The sequence below is a fragment of the Nannobrachium achirus genome (assembly GCF_963921795.1).
Source record: "Nannobrachium achirus genome assembly, chromosome: 2".
Classification (NCBI taxonomy): Eukaryota; Metazoa; Chordata; class Actinopteri; order Myctophiformes; family Myctophidae; genus Nannobrachium; species Nannobrachium achirus.
The window spans coordinates 53,912,553-53,933,018 of NC_137811.1; the positions used below are offsets into that span (position 1 = coordinate 53,912,553).

Here is a 20,466-nt window from a genome sequence, read left to right on the forward strand (position 1 = left end):
TTGTGATGAAAGGATATTTGATTGACCTGTTCAAGAGTGAGCTGTTATAGCACTATGACTCTACCATGAGGCCAATTTGACATTTTGGGGCAGAGGTTCTTCCTTGGCCTACTGGAAGTGCCATGCGAAGTTTCACGGCAGTTAACTTCTGTGGCACGCATGCACGCACGCACGCACACACGCACTAGCTAGCCTCTTGCAGAAAAAATACACTCACTGCATGTAATTACAAAAGGCTTAATCCAGCAGGCCCCATGCAGTGCCCTTATCTTGGCTGCTTCACTACAGCATCAACATCACTGATACCACTCGGAAGCTTCTTTTATACTCACTAGTACCACACAATGTCACCTTGCCAAAAAGAGTAGTTTACACCTGTTCTTTTTGGCAATCACTCTCACGCGATGGCGTAGCTAGCCTATAAATTAAGCATAACCACTTAAACCCTATATGGCTGACCAGAGTCCCTCAGGAAACTACAGTAGTCTGTCTGAAAAGTCTGTCTTTTCTGTTATTTCTGCTATCGACAAGCTCACAGCGTGTCACGCTGTGACGAGTTGTGAGCTTGTCGATCTGTCATTTTCTGCGAAAGCTTCGTACCAGTTGTCAGCTCCACCAGGTGCATATAGCGTTTTACTTCGCGCCGCCGCTTTCGTTCACCGCGGCCTCCCTCTTTCATGAGCCCAGATCTGGTTGTGTGTGTTCCATTGCACACGCTGCTGCCACTTATACAGAGATTCAGTGGGTCCTCCGCAGCCCCGCAGACAGACAGACACAAGATATTCGTGGGTTTTATTCTTCTGGGAAGTCGCATACCGTTTGTCTGATCGATTTGCCACTCTGCACTTCACACCCCCGGGTCATATGGGACACACATGGAAAGTTTAATTAAATTAGATTAGATACCGGTAGATAGATAAATACATAGATTGCTTGTTACTGTAACCTCAACTGAACACCTGATTCAGCTAAACATGAGCTTCTGAAAGCCACCCTCTGCGCTACGCGTGGGACCTTCTATTCTTCTTCTTCCCTTCTTCTTCACTGGCTCTTAAACTCTGTCCCTCCATCTAGATCGTATTCCAACGTCTACAGCTCTGCTACGTTACGTAGCTGCTACTGCTGCTGCTGCTGCTGCTTGCCCCAGACATGGAGACGTGTAAATATTGATGGCATTTCAACAGAACAAGATCTCTCTCGCCACCGCTGTCACCGTTTGTGAGAGAGAGAGAAAGAGTAGACGGATGGAAAAAGGGCTGATTTCACCACCGGCACCTCTTTCACTCTTTCACTGACACACAACGCTTTGCAGACGCGCCAGTCGGCCACTCCGAAATATGCCTCCATTGTTTGCAGTGAAGTAATCAAACCGTCCAAGTATTATCAGATTGGACAGCGGTCCTTTTTCAAGGTGTGACGGTGACATGATGGGATCAGATACATGCATGTCTGTCCCACCACCATGTTGACCTTAAATCTGCCTCACAACATGTGCGCTGCTAACTTGTACATCTGCTATTTTTTGACATCATTTCTTAATATTGAAAATGTTAGGATTTCTTTTTAACTCAAATCTTCTCTTCAGGGGGTCCCTGGCACAAAACATTTGGGTCTTTGACATGAAAAGGTTTGGGAACTACTGCTCTACAGTAGCCTATCTGTCCAGAGCAACATGGTGCATACATGTAGATCTGTATGGTATGTTGGCTGGGCAATGAACTGAAAATATATATCAAAACCGATATTTAGAACCAATAACCCAGGTTAATCTTGTAGGTTGATAGAATAATCGAGAAGCAGGTTTCGATTAGTCTGACGAAAAAACGTAACCCTGTATTGGCATACAAAAATAGTGAAAATAGCTCACATCATGATGCATTGTGAGCTTGTAGATCTGCTATTTTCACATAATCGAGGCAAAAGTTTGAAATAAACGTGATTTTAGCCCAGCCCTTGTGTGTTTACAGTATGTTCTGTATAACTAGGCTATGTCCAAAGTTAAGAAAATATCTACAAGCTTACAAAATGTCTCAACACATCATATATGGCAAAGTATTGTCAGCTTTTAGATGAGCTATCTTTAAATAACTGAATATATTAGCATACCTATTCTGGGAGACACAAAATAGCAGATCTACAAGCTGTCTTTGGCAAAGAGATTTGGTATAGATGGGGAAAACACTGTGCTGAATAACATGGTTGAACTGATCTGATGTTATATTAACTCATTTCGCTGTGGACCCCCCTGGAATCCCATCAAGGATGTACCGTAAGTGTTGCCATGAAGTGCAAAGATAAATTAAGAAATATAATAATACGCGAAATAATGAAGCAATAAGCCACAAGAGACATGTGGTTACATGGTATTTTATAACGTCTGAGAGACGTGGTGAGACACGAGGCGAAGCCGAGTGTCTCCAACCTCTAAAACGGCTACAATATGGCAACATGAAAAATCATAGACATGTACCAATTAAAACTGTTCTATTTCAATAATAATTCACTACAAGGTCTGCAAGAAAGTAGTTCCCAATCTTTTGCCAACAACACAGGTGCAGATAATTGGTGCACTGTGGAACACTGTGGAAAGAAATAACGCACCTGGGTTTGATATAAACTGATTCAAGGTGTGGATTATAGTCTCATATACCACAGCAATTAAAGGGAAACCAGCCAATCAGAATCAAGGAATGGAACTAGCCGTTTTAGAACAGCATTTATACGTGGAAGGTTGGATTCTGGTCAGAGCATTTGTCGTTGGCCGCACTCATCGACCCGGGGCAGGCGTATCAGATGCTGATGCTGGCCACCCGAGGTTGGATAATACGACGGCTACAGCAAATGCCCGCTGATCATTTATTTATTTACAGGATAAATGATCACATACGCCGAGCTTTACTTATTTACTTAGACTTGCAGTGCCAGTTAAGAAGAGCGTGGTGGCAAATCAGCGCTTGCTGCTGCTTAAGCTGCTGTATCTCCCATAGGGAAGATATATCAGCTACTGACCAGTAAACACAAGCCTATCAAAGCTCATCCGTCCTGTTACCAGTGGGTCTCAATTTTGGGGGGCCCTTGATGGCGTTCCAGGGCGTCTAAAGAACTTCTATTGACACCCAACATGATCAGATTACCTGCACATACTGTAATGTTAATGTTGTAAACATCATGTATACTGTATATACCTGCTATCATGCTTTCTGTATATATTATATACTGTATATGCATATATTTGTTTTGTTGCAACCGAAGGTCGCAGTTTACCATGAGAAATGTCACAGCTTGTCTCTGTGTAGACGTGTAGACATTTTTATGGGTTTCTATGGGTTTGCGTTTGCTGCTCTGACATCATGCTCTGATGTCACTGTGATGTCAGGGGAACTACTCTACCAGAATGGGTTTGCCACTCTGACATCACACTCTGGCTTCACTGTGATGTCACACTAACAGAATCTCTTTTATATGGATATGGAGATCTCTGTGATGCCAGGGGAACAAATCCCTTTTATGCCCATATGGAGAATGGAGATCCCTGATGTCCACATCCCTGATGTCCACATCACTGTGGCGTGACCTCGGCTGTCGCCCTGAGGCGTATTACTAGTTTTATTTAACCTGTTTTCTCTCTCTTTCTCTTTGCTCTCACTCTACCTCTGTCCTCTCTCTTATCATGGAATACTAGAAAATGGAGCAAAAGTGCGCATGCGAAGTTTGAAATAACCCCACTTCTTTACACCTTGTAAACCTGTGATGTGACACATGAAACTGATTATGATTTCCCTGTCATTTATTCAAATGGAAAATCACTGTGTTCACCATCATTATACTGTCTCCAAGCAGATGGGAGTGTAGTGCATCTGACCCGGCAGCAACCCCAGGTTGAACTTGTTCAGTTTGACCAAAGGTCCTGTGACTTCTCCTGCTAACAGGGCTGAAAGAGAAGCCACTTATCTGTGCTGACCTGGGAACCAAAGCCCTGCCCCGAGAGGCCTCTGCTGGCCCATGGGCCACACTCTGCAAGCAGACACACAGAGAGGCCTCTGCTGGCCCATGGGCCACACTCTGCAAGCAGACACACAGAGGACAGGCTTTTATGACAAATGACAGTTGTGACACACACACACACACACGCGCAGTCGCGCACACACCCACACCCTCTGACTGTCTATAAAACCCTCCTCATCATCCCCTGAAGTTTAATATCCATGCACACTCATAACTCTTTCTCTGCAGACCCTGACATCCCTAAAGCAATAAAGTTGATTCTGATGAAGTCTGTTGAGAAAACCGTTATTTATTTATTATAATTATTTTTTAATTTTTTCTTTTTTTCTTTTTTTTTTACAAATTTGCAACACTCTTAGGATTATATATAAAGTACTGCTTCACTCTCCAAGTTAAACTGAGATATGACGTGTGTCGGGAGCTTTTGGGCTAGTTTCACAATTCTGTTTTTCAAATAACAATAAAAAAAAGGAATGGACATACAAGGTTTCCACCTATGAATTGCCAGGAGGCCATCATGCCAGTACCACCAGCAGCACCAGGTAAATAGCAGCCCATCAGTGCAGGGCACCTCGCAGGGCATATCTGCCAACACTCTGGCTGCCCATCGCCAACCTGCTGCCACTGTCATTTATTCAGCACCATCTGTACGACATGGTAAGTGATCCCCCTGTGCAGCCATTATTCTACATGGAGGACAATAGCAGCCTGAACAACCTGGCTCTTGGCAGGGTGGGCAGACCAGTGGGACAGGCCCCAGGTGGGCCATGCAATCACTGTTGCCAGATTTTGCAAGAGAAACAAGCAGCAGGGTCTATGAAAACAATCTCAAAAGAAGCGACTATAGGTGCTGCATGCAGAACCCTATATATACATCGGCTAATTGAAAATAGCAGATCTAAAAGCTCACTACGCATCGCAAAAGATCTTGAAAATGAATTCGGGCGTCCTCGACATGCAAATATTTGAGAACTGGTTTACACAATAATAATAATTTAAAAAAAAAGGAAGCAAGCCCAAATAACTACACTTTAAAACACAGCCGCTGCCATTATTTACAAGCAACTTTACAGGAAAACAAGCACAAAGTCGCTTATAATAAGCAGACATGGCAACACTGGACACTACAATCCTCCAGTGCTGCTGCAGTGGACTGGATGCAACCTGCCAGCTCTACAATAGCAGTTCATAGCAAAGCGTGGTTTGGGAATAGACAAGCAATACAGTGAGAGAAATAATGCACGTCAATCCAAGCTGTTGTTGTTGCAACCAATAACTAATTAATTAATTATTAATTAATCGCATTTCAGAGGACACGCTTGCCTAAGTGCTGGGAGTGATTCCTGAATTTATCCTCTTGAAATTAAGTGACAAGAGTCATTGATCTTAATCAGCTCTATACAGATACAAAAAAAATCAATAACAAAAAGGCCTATCACAAAGTATAAACCTCAGCAATAGAGTAAGTCCTGACGTCACCATAGGGTTATTTCTTGTATTGGAATTCCCATAGGTGACTCTGAGATCACGTCAGTTCCAAAAATAAGCCTGGCGATTTTGTCAGGTGTGTGACATTTGATAACATCTGTTAGGAGGAAGAAAACCTTTGGATAAATTTGTATATTTCCTTAATCTTTGGATACATTTTTACTTTTTCACCGTCAGTTGATGCCTCATATCCATATGAATACAATTGTCCGACACAATCCTAGATTTACCTATGGCAGAGGTCTTCAACAGGGGGTCCGGGACCCTTAGGGGGTCCTCAGAGTACTACAGGGGGGCTGCCAAATCCTTGTGTGATAGGATCTTTTTTTTAAATGAACAACTTGAACCCACGCATCCCTATACTCTGAGGAGAACTTTAGCCAAAAATAGCGGATCTACAAGCTCTCACCGCCTCGCAGATCAGCTATTTTTGGCAAACAGGTTTGGTGTAGAGGTAAAAAAGAGCGGACCAAGTACAGAGTGAAAGGTCATGTTTACTCAGTATCGACGATTTAAGATTTTAAGTGGTTAAGTGTCAAACACGTCTATAAATATATCTATGAAATCGATGAGAATCTCCATCACACATTTATACAATATGTAGTGGGGGTCCCTGCTTCATCTCCCTCTCAGCTAAGGGGTCCTTGGCCTGAAAACGTTTAGGTCCCCTGCTCTATGGGAATTCGGTGACCCAGACCAGGCAGTGATATCAGATTTCTGTGCTCTATGCAGACTGCAGTTATCACTATTGCTCATATCACCACAAGCTGATTGACTCACAGACACAATCCCAATTGTATCATTATGTTTAAGGTCATTATGAGGTACTGTATGTGTACATCAGCATTTACATGAGCAATGCTTTCTAATCGCTCTCAAGACACAGAAAAGGGTATTTTTTATGCTAACCACTTTGTCCTCCTGTTGCAATTCCATGAGAGCAGGAATGCAGCAGAAAGAAAGAAAGGAAACAGAGGAGAGAACAGGAAAAATACAAAAGAAAGAAATTGTGAGTGGTATTAGTAGCAGCAGCAGCAGTAGTGTGACATAACATTCCAACAGTTAAAGGACTGGATGGTATCACACATAAAGACATTCCAGGCTCAAGATTCAAATGAACGCTATAAAGCTCCAGCTTATTCTGTGGGGGGATTCCAGTGAGGTTAGTATTAGTAGGTGCTGGAGCAGCCAACACATACAGCCAATACATTCCTTTAATGGAACAAAAATAAGGTGAAACAGCTCCCTCCAGTGGTGATGGAGAACATAGCAGTGGTTTTCAAACTTTTTGTGTGGCCAAGGAATGGCACAGTGATGGGCAACTCAAGATCTCAAGGCACACCTGAATTCATAGCACAAAATAGTTGATCTACAAGCTCACAGCTTCTCATGAAAATATGTTATTATTAATATTATGCCAGGGATGCCAGGTTGATTTAGCTTGTGTATAGTTAAAAAGATCATTCATAACTATTTGAATAGTTATGAATGCGTTCCTTGAGGGGGGTTCTAAATGGACCTTTACAGGTCCGTTAACTCTCACAGTTATGGAGGGGGATCCTTGGAATGAAAAAGTTTGAGAACCACCGATCTAAGTCATAAGCTTGTACTCTGTGTGTGTGTGTGTGTGTGTGTGTGTGTGTGTGTGTGTGTGTGTGTGTGTGTGTGTGTGTGTGTGTGGGTGTGTGTGCGTGTGCGTGTGCGTGTGCGCGTGCGTGCGTGCATGTTTTTGCATTGTGTGTGTAATTCTCGTTACATTAACCCAGCGTAAAGAGGGGGAAAAAAGCCACGAAGTCTTACCTTATTTGAGCGCAGAGACACCCGCCCTCCGCAGCGAGCACAGAATTTGGTTTGGCAATACGAACAGAGGTGGCCACAGCCATCGGCAAACTTAGTTTTGTGGCATATTCCACACGTGGGGGCTTCGCTCTTCTGGTCCTGGGTCTCTTTGGACTCCTCTCCCATCTTCTTCACCTGGTCCTTGTACGACTCAAACTGCTGGTGCAACTTCCTGTGAGGGGAGAAACAGAGGAGAATGTTTAGAGCACTTCCACCGCACACACCTTTAGGCCGGAGCCCACTGGTGATGGATGGGCCAAGAGCAATGGTCTCCAACAGGGGGTCCGGGGTCAGAGATACTACAGGGGGTCCTCCAAATCTTTGTGTTATAGAAACCTTTTTTCCCTCCTTTTTTTATATTAACCACTTGAACCCTAGTGTCCAAGCTCACAACGCCTCGCGCTGCAAGGCGTTGTGAGCTTCTAGATCGGCTATTTTTGGCAAAGAGCTTTGGTGTAGAGGGGAAGGTCATGTTTATTAAGTATTACGGTTCAAGTGGTTAAATATCTGAAAACAAACAATAATTCACACAAATCCAAAATACACTGACGATTGTGCTGTCAAACGATTAAACTCTATGGAATCTATGAAAAGATTTTAGAGGTCCCTGCTTCATCTCTCTCTCTCTCTCTCAACTAAGGGGTCCTTGGCCTGAAAACATTGTAGACCCCTGGCCTAGAGGATATTGCAAGTGGGGCCCCATATAATTGGCAAAACACTATGGTTTTATTGATGTTAACATGAATGTAAAAAATATATTTTTTAATTTTTTACATTCATGTTAACATCAATAAAACCCTATTATTTAATACAAAATAATGTCATGGTATTTTCTCTTTAAAAATGTGTTTCCGTTGTGATACCGATGAAAATGAACATAACCACCGGAGCCCCTCTGGGATCTATACCAGGATCATTTATGTTTTCTGTTATTGTGGGGAAAGCCCACCCATCTACCCATTTAACAGGGCAGCCAAAAAGGCTGTGGTGTTAATGTGGTCACTGGTGGTTTTCGGAGGAAAGAACACAATATTGTAGCACACTTCCAAAAAAAAAACATACGCCAAGATATCATTATCACACAGTATAAAAACACAAGAAAGCCCTAAAGGCTCATTTCCATTGTGGTCCTCTATAAACACATAATAAACAGCCAACATAGAACGAGTAAAAGCCCCATGAAAACACAGAGAACCAAACACACAGGACAAATACCATTATCAGCACCAAGCAGCAGCAGTAGCTTTTCAGATATTACCAACCCATCTGAAAAGATTGAATGCCAGAGACGCCTTATAAGAGAATATTTTTGTTGTTTCTTTCAAGATTCTTTTCAAATCTGGAACTGGAATATAGAACTGTATTGTTACACCGTTTTTCTGAAATAGGGGGTTCTCTTGTCCTACAATCTCAATTATGTTTTATTTAGTTATTATTATTAAATGTATTTATTAGTCTTTTCTTTATAGATGGAAACAAGTTTAAATGTGCATAGCTCAGCTCCAATGTGTCAAGTGTTCAGTGTGTGCAGTGTTCAGTGTGTGTGTGTGTGTGTGTGTGTGTGTGTGTGTGTGTGTGTGTGTGTGTGTGTGTGTGTGTGTGTGTGTGTGTGTGTGTGTGTGTGTGCGTGCATGCATGCGTGCGCGTGCATGTGCGTGCACTTGTATTACTAAACTTGTGTTCCCACAAATTCAGTAAGTTGAGAAAAAGACATTGTGACACACTTTTCTTGGTCGATGGTTGTCTTATGGATAAAACAAATCAAATTTCTTAGATTCAGGGTTGATATTTGGTTGTGCACTGCTGTCGCACACCCAAAATAGACGATCTATAAGCTCACAATGCATATTGTGAGCTTGTAGATCAGCAATTTTGGGTGTGCATTTAATTTAATTTTTTTTAAAGTCCTCACAACTAATACAAGTGTGTGTGTGTGTGTGTGTGTGTGTGTGTGTGTGTGTGTGTGTGTGTGTGTGTGTGTGTGTGTGTGTGTGTGTGTGTGTGTGATTTTGAAAGGAAAAGCGGACACCGCGCTTAAAAAGCCTTGACCTCAAAAGCCTCAGAGCAGAGGTGCTCTCGTGACACATGGACGGGTATCACGTTTGCTCTGCAACTTTAAGAACATCACTTAATTCCACTTTCTCAGGTTGCCCAGCGTTTAATGAATCATTTGCAGCTGTGTTTCTCTATCAGGGTCAGTCACACGACAAGACAGGGTTCAACCGGTCTAGTGATACATTATTGTGAGAAAAGAAAGTAGAAATTACCCTTAAAAAAAAAGTACAATCTCCTTTCTAAAACTGATTTGCTCGGGATACAGTGTCTGAGAAGGGTGTGATCTGCACCCTGTAACTTTCCTGTTCTACCTGGGATTCGACCCTGGATCTTGTCACATTTTTACCACTGAGCCAATAACACTCGGGTTCAACTGTTTGTTCTATTGACAATAGAACCCCCGCCGGCAGCAGTTGAGGAGGTGTTGCTCTCCTGGGCAAAAAATTGAGAGAATGTACCTGTCAATTTGACTGATAAATGCAGTCAGAGTGGTATAATTAAGTGTGCCTGCTATGCAATAGCAGAACACTTATTGTAATCCGCCATACTTAAGTCAGTCAGTCAGTCAGTCAGTAAGTAATGTTCTTGCAAATTTCTGCTCGTAATAACTGCCGCACAATTTACGCCACCGCCGCAATATATACATCAAAACGTGCGGCTCGGCCGGGAATGGTGTGCTATTACTTTTCTTTCCGATCCGCGTTACCATTGCGACGTAATTCGCAAAAAACGACGCCAAAAAACCCCATTCACTTAGAATGGGGGAAATTTCGGCACGTAATAACTGCCGCACGATTTACGCCACCCCCGCAATATACACATCAAAACGTGCGGCTCGGCCGGGAATGGTGTGCTATTACTTTTCTTTCCGATCCGCGATACGATTGCGATGTAATTCGCAAAAAACGACGCCCAAAAACCCCATTGACTTAGAATGGGGGACTCCGAAAAAAACCCAGAAACTTTGGCGCCACATAACTCTGCCATACTTTTGCCTAGCAACGTGATTTAAACTTTAAAATGCACACACAACTTTGGTCTTTTTCCGGCCAATAGGGATGAGCTGTAATTGATTAAGCCCCGCCCCCTCTGTAACAGGAAGTGCCTCTATAACTCATGAACCGTTTGTCGTACAGACTCGCGGCTGGTGTCATAATTTTTTTTTTTCTCAAAATTTTTTTTTCTCAAAATTTTTTTTTCTCAAAAAATTTTTTTTCTCAAAATTTTTTTTTCTCAAATTTTTTTTTTCTCAAATTTTTTTTTTCTCAAAATTTTTTTTTTCTCAAAAATGTTTTTTCCTCAAAAATTTTTTTTTCTCAAAATTTTTTTTTTCTCAATTTTTTTTTCTCAAAACATTTTTTTTCTCAAATTTTTTTTTTCTCAATTTTTTTTTCTCAATTTTTTTTTCAAAATTTCTTTTTCTCAAAAAAGTTTTTTTCTCAAAAAAGTTTTTTTCTCAATTTTTTTTTCTCACAAAACAATTTTTTCTCAAAAAACTGTCGTTAAAGTGCGACCCGTGATAACGGCCAAAAATGCTCCAAAACGCCACTAATTAGTCGAAATGGCTGACTTCCTGTTTGGTTTCTGATTGGCTGCTGGCCTTGTGACGTGGGTAGAGCTGCGAGGGCCTGGTCATCGCTGCTTGCAGCTTTAATTCATTAATCGTCCATGACCTTAATTGGGGCCTATTTCGCCAAACAGGAAGTGCCCCTCACCAAACAGGAAGTGACCCTTGATCTCGTGAACCGTTTGTCATACAGACACGCGGGTTGCGTCAAATGAAATAACGCTAATGCTAACACCAACCGCTACACAAGGTTGCACAGACTTAGCGAGCTGCAGGCACACTTAAAATTTCTTAGACATTTTCTCTTCTAGTTGTATATTATTTCATACTTAGGAAACGTTTCAGAAGGGGAAAAAAAACGAGAACATATGTCATGGAAGGGGAAATTTCTGAGACCTTCACGGAGAGAGTTATTAAGTGTGCCTGCTATGCAATAGCAGAACACTTATTGTAATCCGCCATACTTAAGTCAGTCAGTCAGTCAGTAAGTAAGTAAGTAATGTTCTTGCAAATTTCTGCTCGTAATAACTGCCGCACAATTTACGCCACCGCCGCAATATATACATCAAAACGTGCGGCTCGGCCGGGAATGGTGTGCTATTACTTTTCTTTCCGATCCGCGTTACCATTGCGACGTAATTCGCAAAAAACGACGCCAAAAAACCCCATTGACTTAGAATGGGGGAAACTTCGGCACGTAATAACTGCCGCACAATTTACGCCACCCCCGCAATATATACATCAAAATGTGCGGCTCGGCCGGGAATGGTGTGCTATTACTTTTCTTTCCGATCCGCGATACGATTGCGATGTAATTCGCAAAAAACGACGCCCAAAAACCCCATTGACTTAGAATGGGGGACTCCGAAAAAAAACCAGAAACCTTGGCGCCACATAACTCTGCCATACTTTTGCCTAGCAACGTGATTTAAACTTTAAAATGCACACACAACTTTGGTCTTTTTCCGGCCAATAGGGATGAGCTGTAATTGATTAAGCCCCGCCCCCTCTGTAACAGGAAGTGTCCTTCGCCAAACAGGAAGTGCCTCTATAACTCATGAACCGTTTGTCGTACAGACTCGCGGCTGGTATCATAATTCTTTTTTTTTCTCAATTTTTTTTTTCTCAAATTTTTTTTCTCAAATTTTTTTTCTCAAAATTTTTTTTTCTCAAAATTTTTTTTTCTCAAAAATTTTTTTTTTCTCATTTTTTTTTTCTCAAATTTTTTTTTTCTCAATTTTTTTTTTCTCAATTTTTTTTTTCTTTCCGATCCGCGATACGATTGCGATGTAATTCGCAAAAAACTACGCCCAAAAACCCCATTGACTTAGAATGGGGGACTCCGAAAAAAAAACAGAAACTTTGGCGCCACATAACTCTGCCATACTTTTGCCTAGCAACGTGATTTAAACTTTAAAATGCACACACAACTTTGGTCTTTTTCCGGCCAATAGGGATGAGCTGTAATTGATTAAGCCCCGCCCCCTCTGTAACAGGAAGTGTCCTTCGCCAAACAGGAAGTGCCTCTATAACTCATGAACCGTTTGTCGTACAGACTCGCGGCTGGTATCATAATTCTTTTTTTTTCTCAAATTTTTTTTTTCTCAAATTTTTTTTCTCAAAAATGTTTTTTTCTCAAAAAAAATATTTCTCAAATTTTTTTTTTTCTCTTTTTTTTTCTCAATTTTTTTTTTCTCAATTTTTTTTTTCTCAATTTTTTTTTTCTCAACATTTTTTTTTTCTCAACATTTTTTTTCTCAAAAAATTTTTTTTCTCAAATTTTTTTTTTCTCAAAATTTTTTTTTTCTCAAATTTTCTTTTCTCAAATTTTTTTTTCTCAAAATTTTTTTTTCTCAATTTTTTTTTCTCAATTTTTTTTTCTCAAATTTTTTTTTCTCAAAATTTTTTTTTCTCAAAAATTTTTTTTTCCTCAATTTTTTTTTCTCAAAAAACTTTTTTTTTCTCACAAAACAATTTTTTCTCAAAAAAACTGTCGTTAAAGTGCGACCCGTGATAACGGCCAAAAATGCGCCAAAACGCCACTAATTAGTCGAAATGGCTGTGGGTGGTGTCATATGAAGAACCATAATGTTAAAGCTTATGCAAAAAATGCTAATGTTAAAAAATGTAACGCTAATGCTAACACCAACCGCTACACAAGGTTGCACAGACTTAGCGAGGGGAGCGTGTCGCTATTTCGACGTGTCATTTGTTCGACGGCCCGCAATTTCGACGCGCCGATAGTTCGACTTAGGGATCGCGAGATTTCGGCGCCGCTGTTTCGACGGCACCCTTTTTCGAAAAAAAGGACGCCAATGTTTCGACACGACAACTGTCCTACACGACAACAGTTCGACAAGACGGCACGGTATTTCGACAATGAAAAAACAAGTCTCTCAGCGACACGCTCCCCCCGACAGACTCATGGTGCCAACGCTCCTCCTAACCCAGCCTTCCCCTCCCCCGACCCTTCTATCGTTTCTAGGCTATTTGTTGTTCTGCCTATCTACATAGGCCTACTGTGTTTTATCTGTCTGTCTGTCTGTCTGTCTGTCTCTGTCTCTCTCCCTCTCTTTCTTTCTTTCTTTCTTTCTTTCTTTCTTTCTTTCTCTCGTTTCTCTCGTCTCTCTCTCCCTCCCTCACTCCCTTTCTCACCCTCACTCCCTCCCTCACACGCATAGACAGACCACAATTTTCTGTGGAGACCGGGTTGCACACACACACACACACACACACACACACACACACACACACACACACACACACACACACACACACACACACCACAGGGCGAACGGCGGACTGGTTACTGTCTTTCTCACAATGGCCCAAATGTAAACTTTTGTTCTGCTGTCATATAAGCCCGTGTTTGCCAATAAAGCTCCTTTGAAGCCTAATATGTTGCGAAGTGACCTGTATTCGTGACATGCATGAACTGTAGGCAGGGGTGTTGTGGCAACTTGTGGGGGGAGTGGGTCTCCAGAAGCCCTGTGCACGGATTTATTAGCTGGAGCGGTCGCATGCATGCGCTCGCGCACGTGAGTGATCGCCGATTAGGCCTATAATAACCTCTTTAATATGCTCCAGACTGACCCGACAGAACTTATCACACCTACTAGATCAGTAGTGTTTTTGCGAGGTGCTAAAACAGCAAAGGGTGTTCGCGCATCTTCTGTCTGTCTGTCTGTCTGTCTGTCTGTCTGTCTCTCTCTCTCTCTCTCTCTCTCTCTCTCTCCTCCTCGCTTTCTCTCTCTCCTCCATGCTCTCCTCTCCCTCTCTCTGTGTGCATCTTAATATTATAACTCTATGGTGTGCATGCTTAAAAGAACAGATCTGCAAGTTAACATCCTGTAGGCTACTATCCGACGGTGTTGATATTATTTTTGCCTTGTACTGCCTTGTTTAAAAAAAAAAACTCCATGCTCTGCAGCTTTCTATTGGACACAGACATGTTCATATGCATAGGCCTACAGCTAGGGAGGAGAGTATATTTTACGTTTATATGCACCCATATTACTGTCATGTCTTTATAATATGTTGCTTTTAACAAGTAAGATAAGTGATTGGCGGAGCCTGTTGCGCACTGACTGTAGTCATTCATTAGGCTACTCTTAAACAGGGCCGTGCAGTCCATACAGGCAAACCCCACACAGGCTGGGGGCCTCATGAGATTTTGATTTTTTTTAACCAATATGGGCATGGGCCCCAGTTGAGCTGTTGAACAGAGAACAGTTGAAGTGAGGGTTAACATGAAACAATTGCTTTGGACATATTAGCTCATTAGAATATGTAAAGAGATTGGCTCTCAAAGGTGCAGGCCAGATAACAATGGCCCTAATTTACCCAAGCAGTTCCTTCATGTGTGTTCTGTGATGTCACATACATCTTTAAGAGGCCCCAACAAACCCTGTGAAAATGTTATCTCATCCTGGGGGGCCCACTTCAAAGTGTCCAGGGCCCCCAAAAATATCAATTTGGGGGCCCTCAAAACTTTTTTAAATGTAAATATTTACACAGACTTTAGAAGAAATGTATCCATTCCGGATGCAGGGAATGGGGGCCCCCCAGGATGAGATTAATTAAAGTAGCTATGGACTTGAAATATATATGAGGGTTACCAAATTGAGGTACATATATTGATATATATATATATATATATATATATATATATATATATATATATATATATATATATTCAATCTCATTTGGGGCCCCCCTGACAGTTTGAAGTGGGCCCATGATGATATCAACATAATGAACGGTAAGCGACTTAACATAAATGTTATGTTTAACTTAATACTTTAAACAGGTTTACTGGGGCTTCTTAAAGATGGCATGCTAGTTTGTTTTACTGGCAATAATTGAAGTAGCTATGAATTGAAATATAATTAACAGGCTGCCTGTGGACACACACATCCATTTACATGTATTTAGTGTGAGACAAAGGTTGAGAACCACTGCAAAACATGCACTTAAAGTTATTCTTGTTCTTATTATCATTAAGGTAGTTATTTGTAGGTAATAACTCTGATATTCCAATTATGTAATCTTGTAACTCTAAAAAAATTATGTGAGAGTGAAGCACAATTGCTTTGGATATATTAGCTCATTAGAATTTGAAGAGAGCTTGGCTCGCAAAGGTGAGACCAGATAACAATGGCCCTGATTACACAAGCAGTTCCTTCATGAATGTTCTGTGATGTCATGTACACTAATTTAAAGGATGCAGGGAATGGATCCATTTCTTCTAAAGTCTGTGTAAATATTTATATTTAAAAGGTTTTGATGCCCCCTAAATTGATATACATATGTGTATCAATTTCCTTTAGTTTTGGGGGCCCTGGACAGTTACTTTAAAGTGGCGCCCCCCCAGGATGAGATCATTTTTTTACAGGGTTTACTGGGGCTTCTTAAAGATGGCACGCAGTGTTTGTTTTACTGGCAATGATTAACATGGACTTAAAATATATATGCAATTTTGATGGTTACCAAATTGGGCCAGGGGCCTCAAACCGGGGTTTGCCTTGCCTGGGTCCCCCTAGGCCCTAAGCACGGCCCTGCTTTTCCCGTCGTAAAGATTACTTTATCCCACGTCCTCAGGTAATGTTAATCCAGAGAGAGAGAGAGACAGAGAGAGAGAGAGAGAGAGAGAGAGAGAGAGAGAGAGAGAGAAGAGAGAGAGAGAGAGAGAAAGAGAGAGGGAGAGAGAGAGGGAGGGAGAGGGAGAGAGACGAGAAAGAGAACAAAAAAGTCGGGGAGGTAAGGCTGGGTTGGCATTGTGAGTCTGTCTGTGCGTGTGTGAGAGAGACTTGTTTTTTTCATTGTCGAAATACCGTGCTGCCTTGTCGAAATACCGTGCCGTCTTGTCGAAACACGGGTGTCCTTTTTTTCGAAAAAGGGTGCCGTCGAAACAGCGGCGCCGGAATCTCGCGATCCCATAGTCGAACTATCGCCGCGTCGAAGTTGCGGGCCGTCGAACAATTGACACGTCGAAAAAGCGAGATTTCCCCCTTAGCGAGCTGCAGGCACACTTAAAATTTCTTGGAAATTTTCTTTTCTAGTTGCACTTTGCGATCTCAAAATCGGCCAAAATGACCGGTTAGTCAGCCGTGTGATAAAGCCTGCTTGCTTGCTCAGGGGAGAAATATCATTTCGATTTTTATTTTTTTTGTCAAACTAGAAAGAGGATCGCGTCAAAGTTTCATGATGTCAAATCATGCAGATCTAGGATCTATACTGAAGAGCAGGAAGACCAAATACAATGACACAAATTGTATAAATTGTGTTAACATACTCTACCATACACAATTGAACAAAATAACATATTATTGTATAAAGAAAACACATAACACAGCTTTAATGCTGCTTCTGTTATGGCCCAGCGGCATGTGTGTTGTTTCTCTTTCGTCAGAGACAGATTATTATTTAGGCCTAGAATTATTGAATGCTTTAACCAGTGAAAAATAGCAGATATACAAGCTCACAGCGCGGCACCAAGTGCCGCGCTGCGAGTTTGTAGATCTGCTATTTTTGAAAAAGTCGTGAAAATGTGTGCAAAATGTCTGGAAACTAAACACTGCCGCTGACTTCATAATACGCCGATTAGAATTGGTTTCGCCCCACATATCCCCCCTGCAACATTCATTAGCACTGGTGAATTATTCAGCAGCAAGCTATCCGTTTACCAGCGTTCGAGATAAACGCGCTTCCTTTACCCGCAAACAGAACCTTTAGAGCCCAAATGTAATTGCCGCACAAGAAACGCTTGATGACTATCTGCGCACTGTGTGTGTGCACGCACGCCTCTACCGTCTGAGCAGTAGATGCATAATGTGCGGCGGAAAGTAGCTAAGTACATTTTACTCAAGGGCTGTTACTTACTGTACTTATTAGTCTACTGTAAGTACAGTTTTTGAGGTACTTTTATCCTCCATGAATATATAAAAAGAAATGACTCAATTCTTCCACTATAGTTATTTGAAAACATTAGTTTGTAGATTTTAGATTATTATTATTAGCCCTATTTTAAATTTCGGCTATATTTCAAAAATATCTACAAGTTGTGAGCTTGTAGATCTGCCGTTTTAGAAAAAGGTGTGACAAATCTTCAATTATAATTTTTGTATATTTTGATGCCAATACTTTTGTATGTCTTCTACTCACTTTCAAAGCTAACACAGTATTTTCATATTGTGGTTTTGCACTTTTACTTCTGAATACATAAAAAAATCTGAGTTCCACCACTGATTCAAAACCTTGTATCTTAACTTTTTGTTTTCTTTCTTTTTTTGGAGCGGTGAAAGCGCTCCCAATGAACAGGTATGTCTGTGGGTATGTCTCTGGGTGCCTGGGTGGGTGGGTGGCTGGCTGGCCGTGTCCGTAGTCTGGCAATACCTTGAGTGGCCACACACAAAACACTAGTTAAAGGAGGGGCGCTGTTTTGTGCAGGCCAGGCACACTCACCACTCACTCACAGGCACAGTTTACACTCACTCACTCACTCACATAGGGTACAGCTGCTCAAATTCACCGCTCCACTTCGAACCGAGGTTTGATTTTTTTGTAAATGAACAGCCCTACCTGATCACTCTTACATCGCCACACAAAATCATCAAAAGTAGTGGATCTGCATGCTCGAAAGGTTCGAGCTCAGAATAGATCTATTACTTTATTTGATACTTTTTAAAATTTGAATCCTGAAAAGTAACAGTTTTGGACATATGAGGTTTCCACCTGAAAGAGACGAGATACTGTGGAGTAGCAGCAGCCACAGACACAGACATTGGACCCATTGAGGGATTAAGGGGCTAATTGTGCGGCAGCCTTTCGTCCATTTAGCCCGGCAGAGATTAGTATGTTAGTCTTGTTTAACAGACCCACCAAATCTCATTTACTGACACAGGACCTGATAACAGACCGGCGCAGGTAAAACCTCTGTGTCTGACGACGGCTCAAGGGAATTAGACTGACAAACAATCAATGTTTTATTTTATTTTCGTCTTGCATCGTTCCCTAAACGCATAGCAACCGGTGGTGGAGTATTTTGGACTTGAAGCTGTATGTACTATGTAACCTTTTTCCATGTGTGTGATTACGATGTCATTTTGTAAAAATCTGTATGGTAGAGTACAGTATGTTATACCCATTAATGTCGCTTTAGCTTTAGCTATCAAAAAAAATAGCAGATATACAAGCTCACAGCACGGCACCGAGTGCAGCACTGCGAGCTTGTAGATCTGCTATTTTCGAAAGATCTTGAAAATTTGTGCAAGTCTTTGAATATTTTGACACGATTCTATAAATGTCTCCTTAATCCTTCTTCTAAATCAGTGGTTTTCAAAGATCTTCATGTCAAGGACCCCCAAAATTACATGTAGTTGGCCGTGGGCCCCCATCTCAAAATATGTTGTTCCAGGGACCCAAAGAAATAGAGATTAGAGTTACAAAAGCTTGCTTTGAAAAATATATATTCAAAGGTTTGCAATTTTTTTTACGATTTTTCAAAAATAGCAAATCTACAAGCTCGCAGCGCAGCACTCGGTGCCACGCTGTGAGCTTATATATCTGCTATTTTTCAATAGCTAAAGTATAAAATAATGTAATTTTAAAATGTCCCTCTCTACCAAAACAAACAGTGAAAACACCAAACACCACAGCGAACAAAACACAGGGCAAAAGATACCTGCCTTGAGTAGACGAAACGTACTTAGTGACTTTGCACCACTGATATAGCAACAACACATGCTCTCTGTGCTCTCCTGGCACCCTGCCAGCAGAAGAGGCCCAACAGACGACCAGTGATTACTTGTCTGTCTGCCCCCCCCCCCCACCCCACCCTCAGTATCAGGTCTCTAATGTCATCATATGTCCTCATACTGTCTGTCCCTCTGTCACCCAAGAACCACCAGAGGTTATGTCATCAAACATGACCTGCATAATGTGCAATATCATCATCACTAATGGCCTACTTCATCGTACAAGAGCGTCACACAAAAGTGACAACAAACAAAACAAATCCGGTCCGTGAGCTCACAACCCGTTGCATCGCAACGGGTTGTGAGCCAGTGAATCGGCTGTTTCCGCTATTTTCGGAAACATCGTGAAAGCGTTTAGAGTACTGTAAGTGTGACTGTGGGTATTATTGAACATCAAATCAAGGAAAAGTATTAACACAAGCTTGTTGTGACTACATAACAACTTCAGCTTTTTTTTTCACTTTCTGAAACATAAGCGTTTTAGACATAGAGTACAATGTTTCCACTCGACAGCGACTTTATATAAGAGAACTTTACTTTGTTTCTATACACTTCTTTGTTGAATGGGGTTCCCAAGGGGTCTGTTCTAGTGTTCGTTTTTTATTGGCTTGTTTCCCCCCCTCAACACCAAATCTCTTTTTGGAAAATGTTTTCTGAATCGTTCACATTATTATAACATGTCCAGAATAGGGATGCTAGGGTTGGTTGTGATTGGCTGGTGCAGATAGCCAATCACAAGACAGGGGAGGCAGGACATGGAACACGGAAGAGAGGAAAAATAATTAAATATGTTCAATGGCAACATCGATCAACGCGAGTTTCCGCAGGACACAAATGCAGTTCAGAGTATCTTTGAAATCTCTCTGCAACACTTCTGCGACACTACACTTGTCCGAGAGCAGAGAGTGGTACCAGCAGGTGAAAGGGAGAACGCACTGACTGTCAAAGGAACCCAGGATGAATACCATCATCCCAAATACAAAAACAGGTAGGCTATACATATACAAGTTTCTGAAAGGGGCTAATCCAGAACGAAGGTTACGTATGTGTAACCATGGTATCATAATATCGTCACTGTTGGGCAGAAACCTCATATCTCCAAGTTTCGAAGATCTACAAGATCGGCTGTTTTCACTAGTTTAAATCATTTCTTAAATGATAAATACAAAACGAACGGTTTTGGACATACAAGGTTTCCACGCGACAACAACGATATCCTATCATATTGGAGTGATCCGATGTAGCGCTGCGGTACGT

The 20,466-nt window shown here is 41.5% G+C and overlaps 2 protein-coding genes across 8 annotated transcripts in view; both read right to left on the bottom strand.

The window, feature by feature from the left end:
* The window catches only part of rims2a (regulating synaptic membrane exocytosis 2a), a 272,468-nt gene that overhangs the window by 201,991 nt on the left and 50,011 nt on the right, over positions 1-20,466 (bottom strand). For all 7 annotated transcript variants that reach the window (XM_080750629.1, XM_080750627.1, XM_080750630.1 and 4 more), the window contains exon 5: positions 7,294-7,504. In XM_080750629.1, the coding sequence (XP_080606755.1) occupies positions 7,294-7,504 (211 nt within the window). The remainder of the gene's footprint in view (positions 1-7,293; positions 7,505-20,466) is intronic.
* The window catches only part of fzd6 (frizzled class receptor 6), a 129,354-nt gene continuing 116,298 nt past the window's right edge, over positions 7,411-20,466 (bottom strand). The window contains exon 11 of the transcript XR_013963141.1: positions 7,411-7,420. The gene's annotated coding sequence lies outside the window, so the exon portion shown is untranslated. The remainder of the gene's footprint in view (positions 7,421-20,466) is intronic.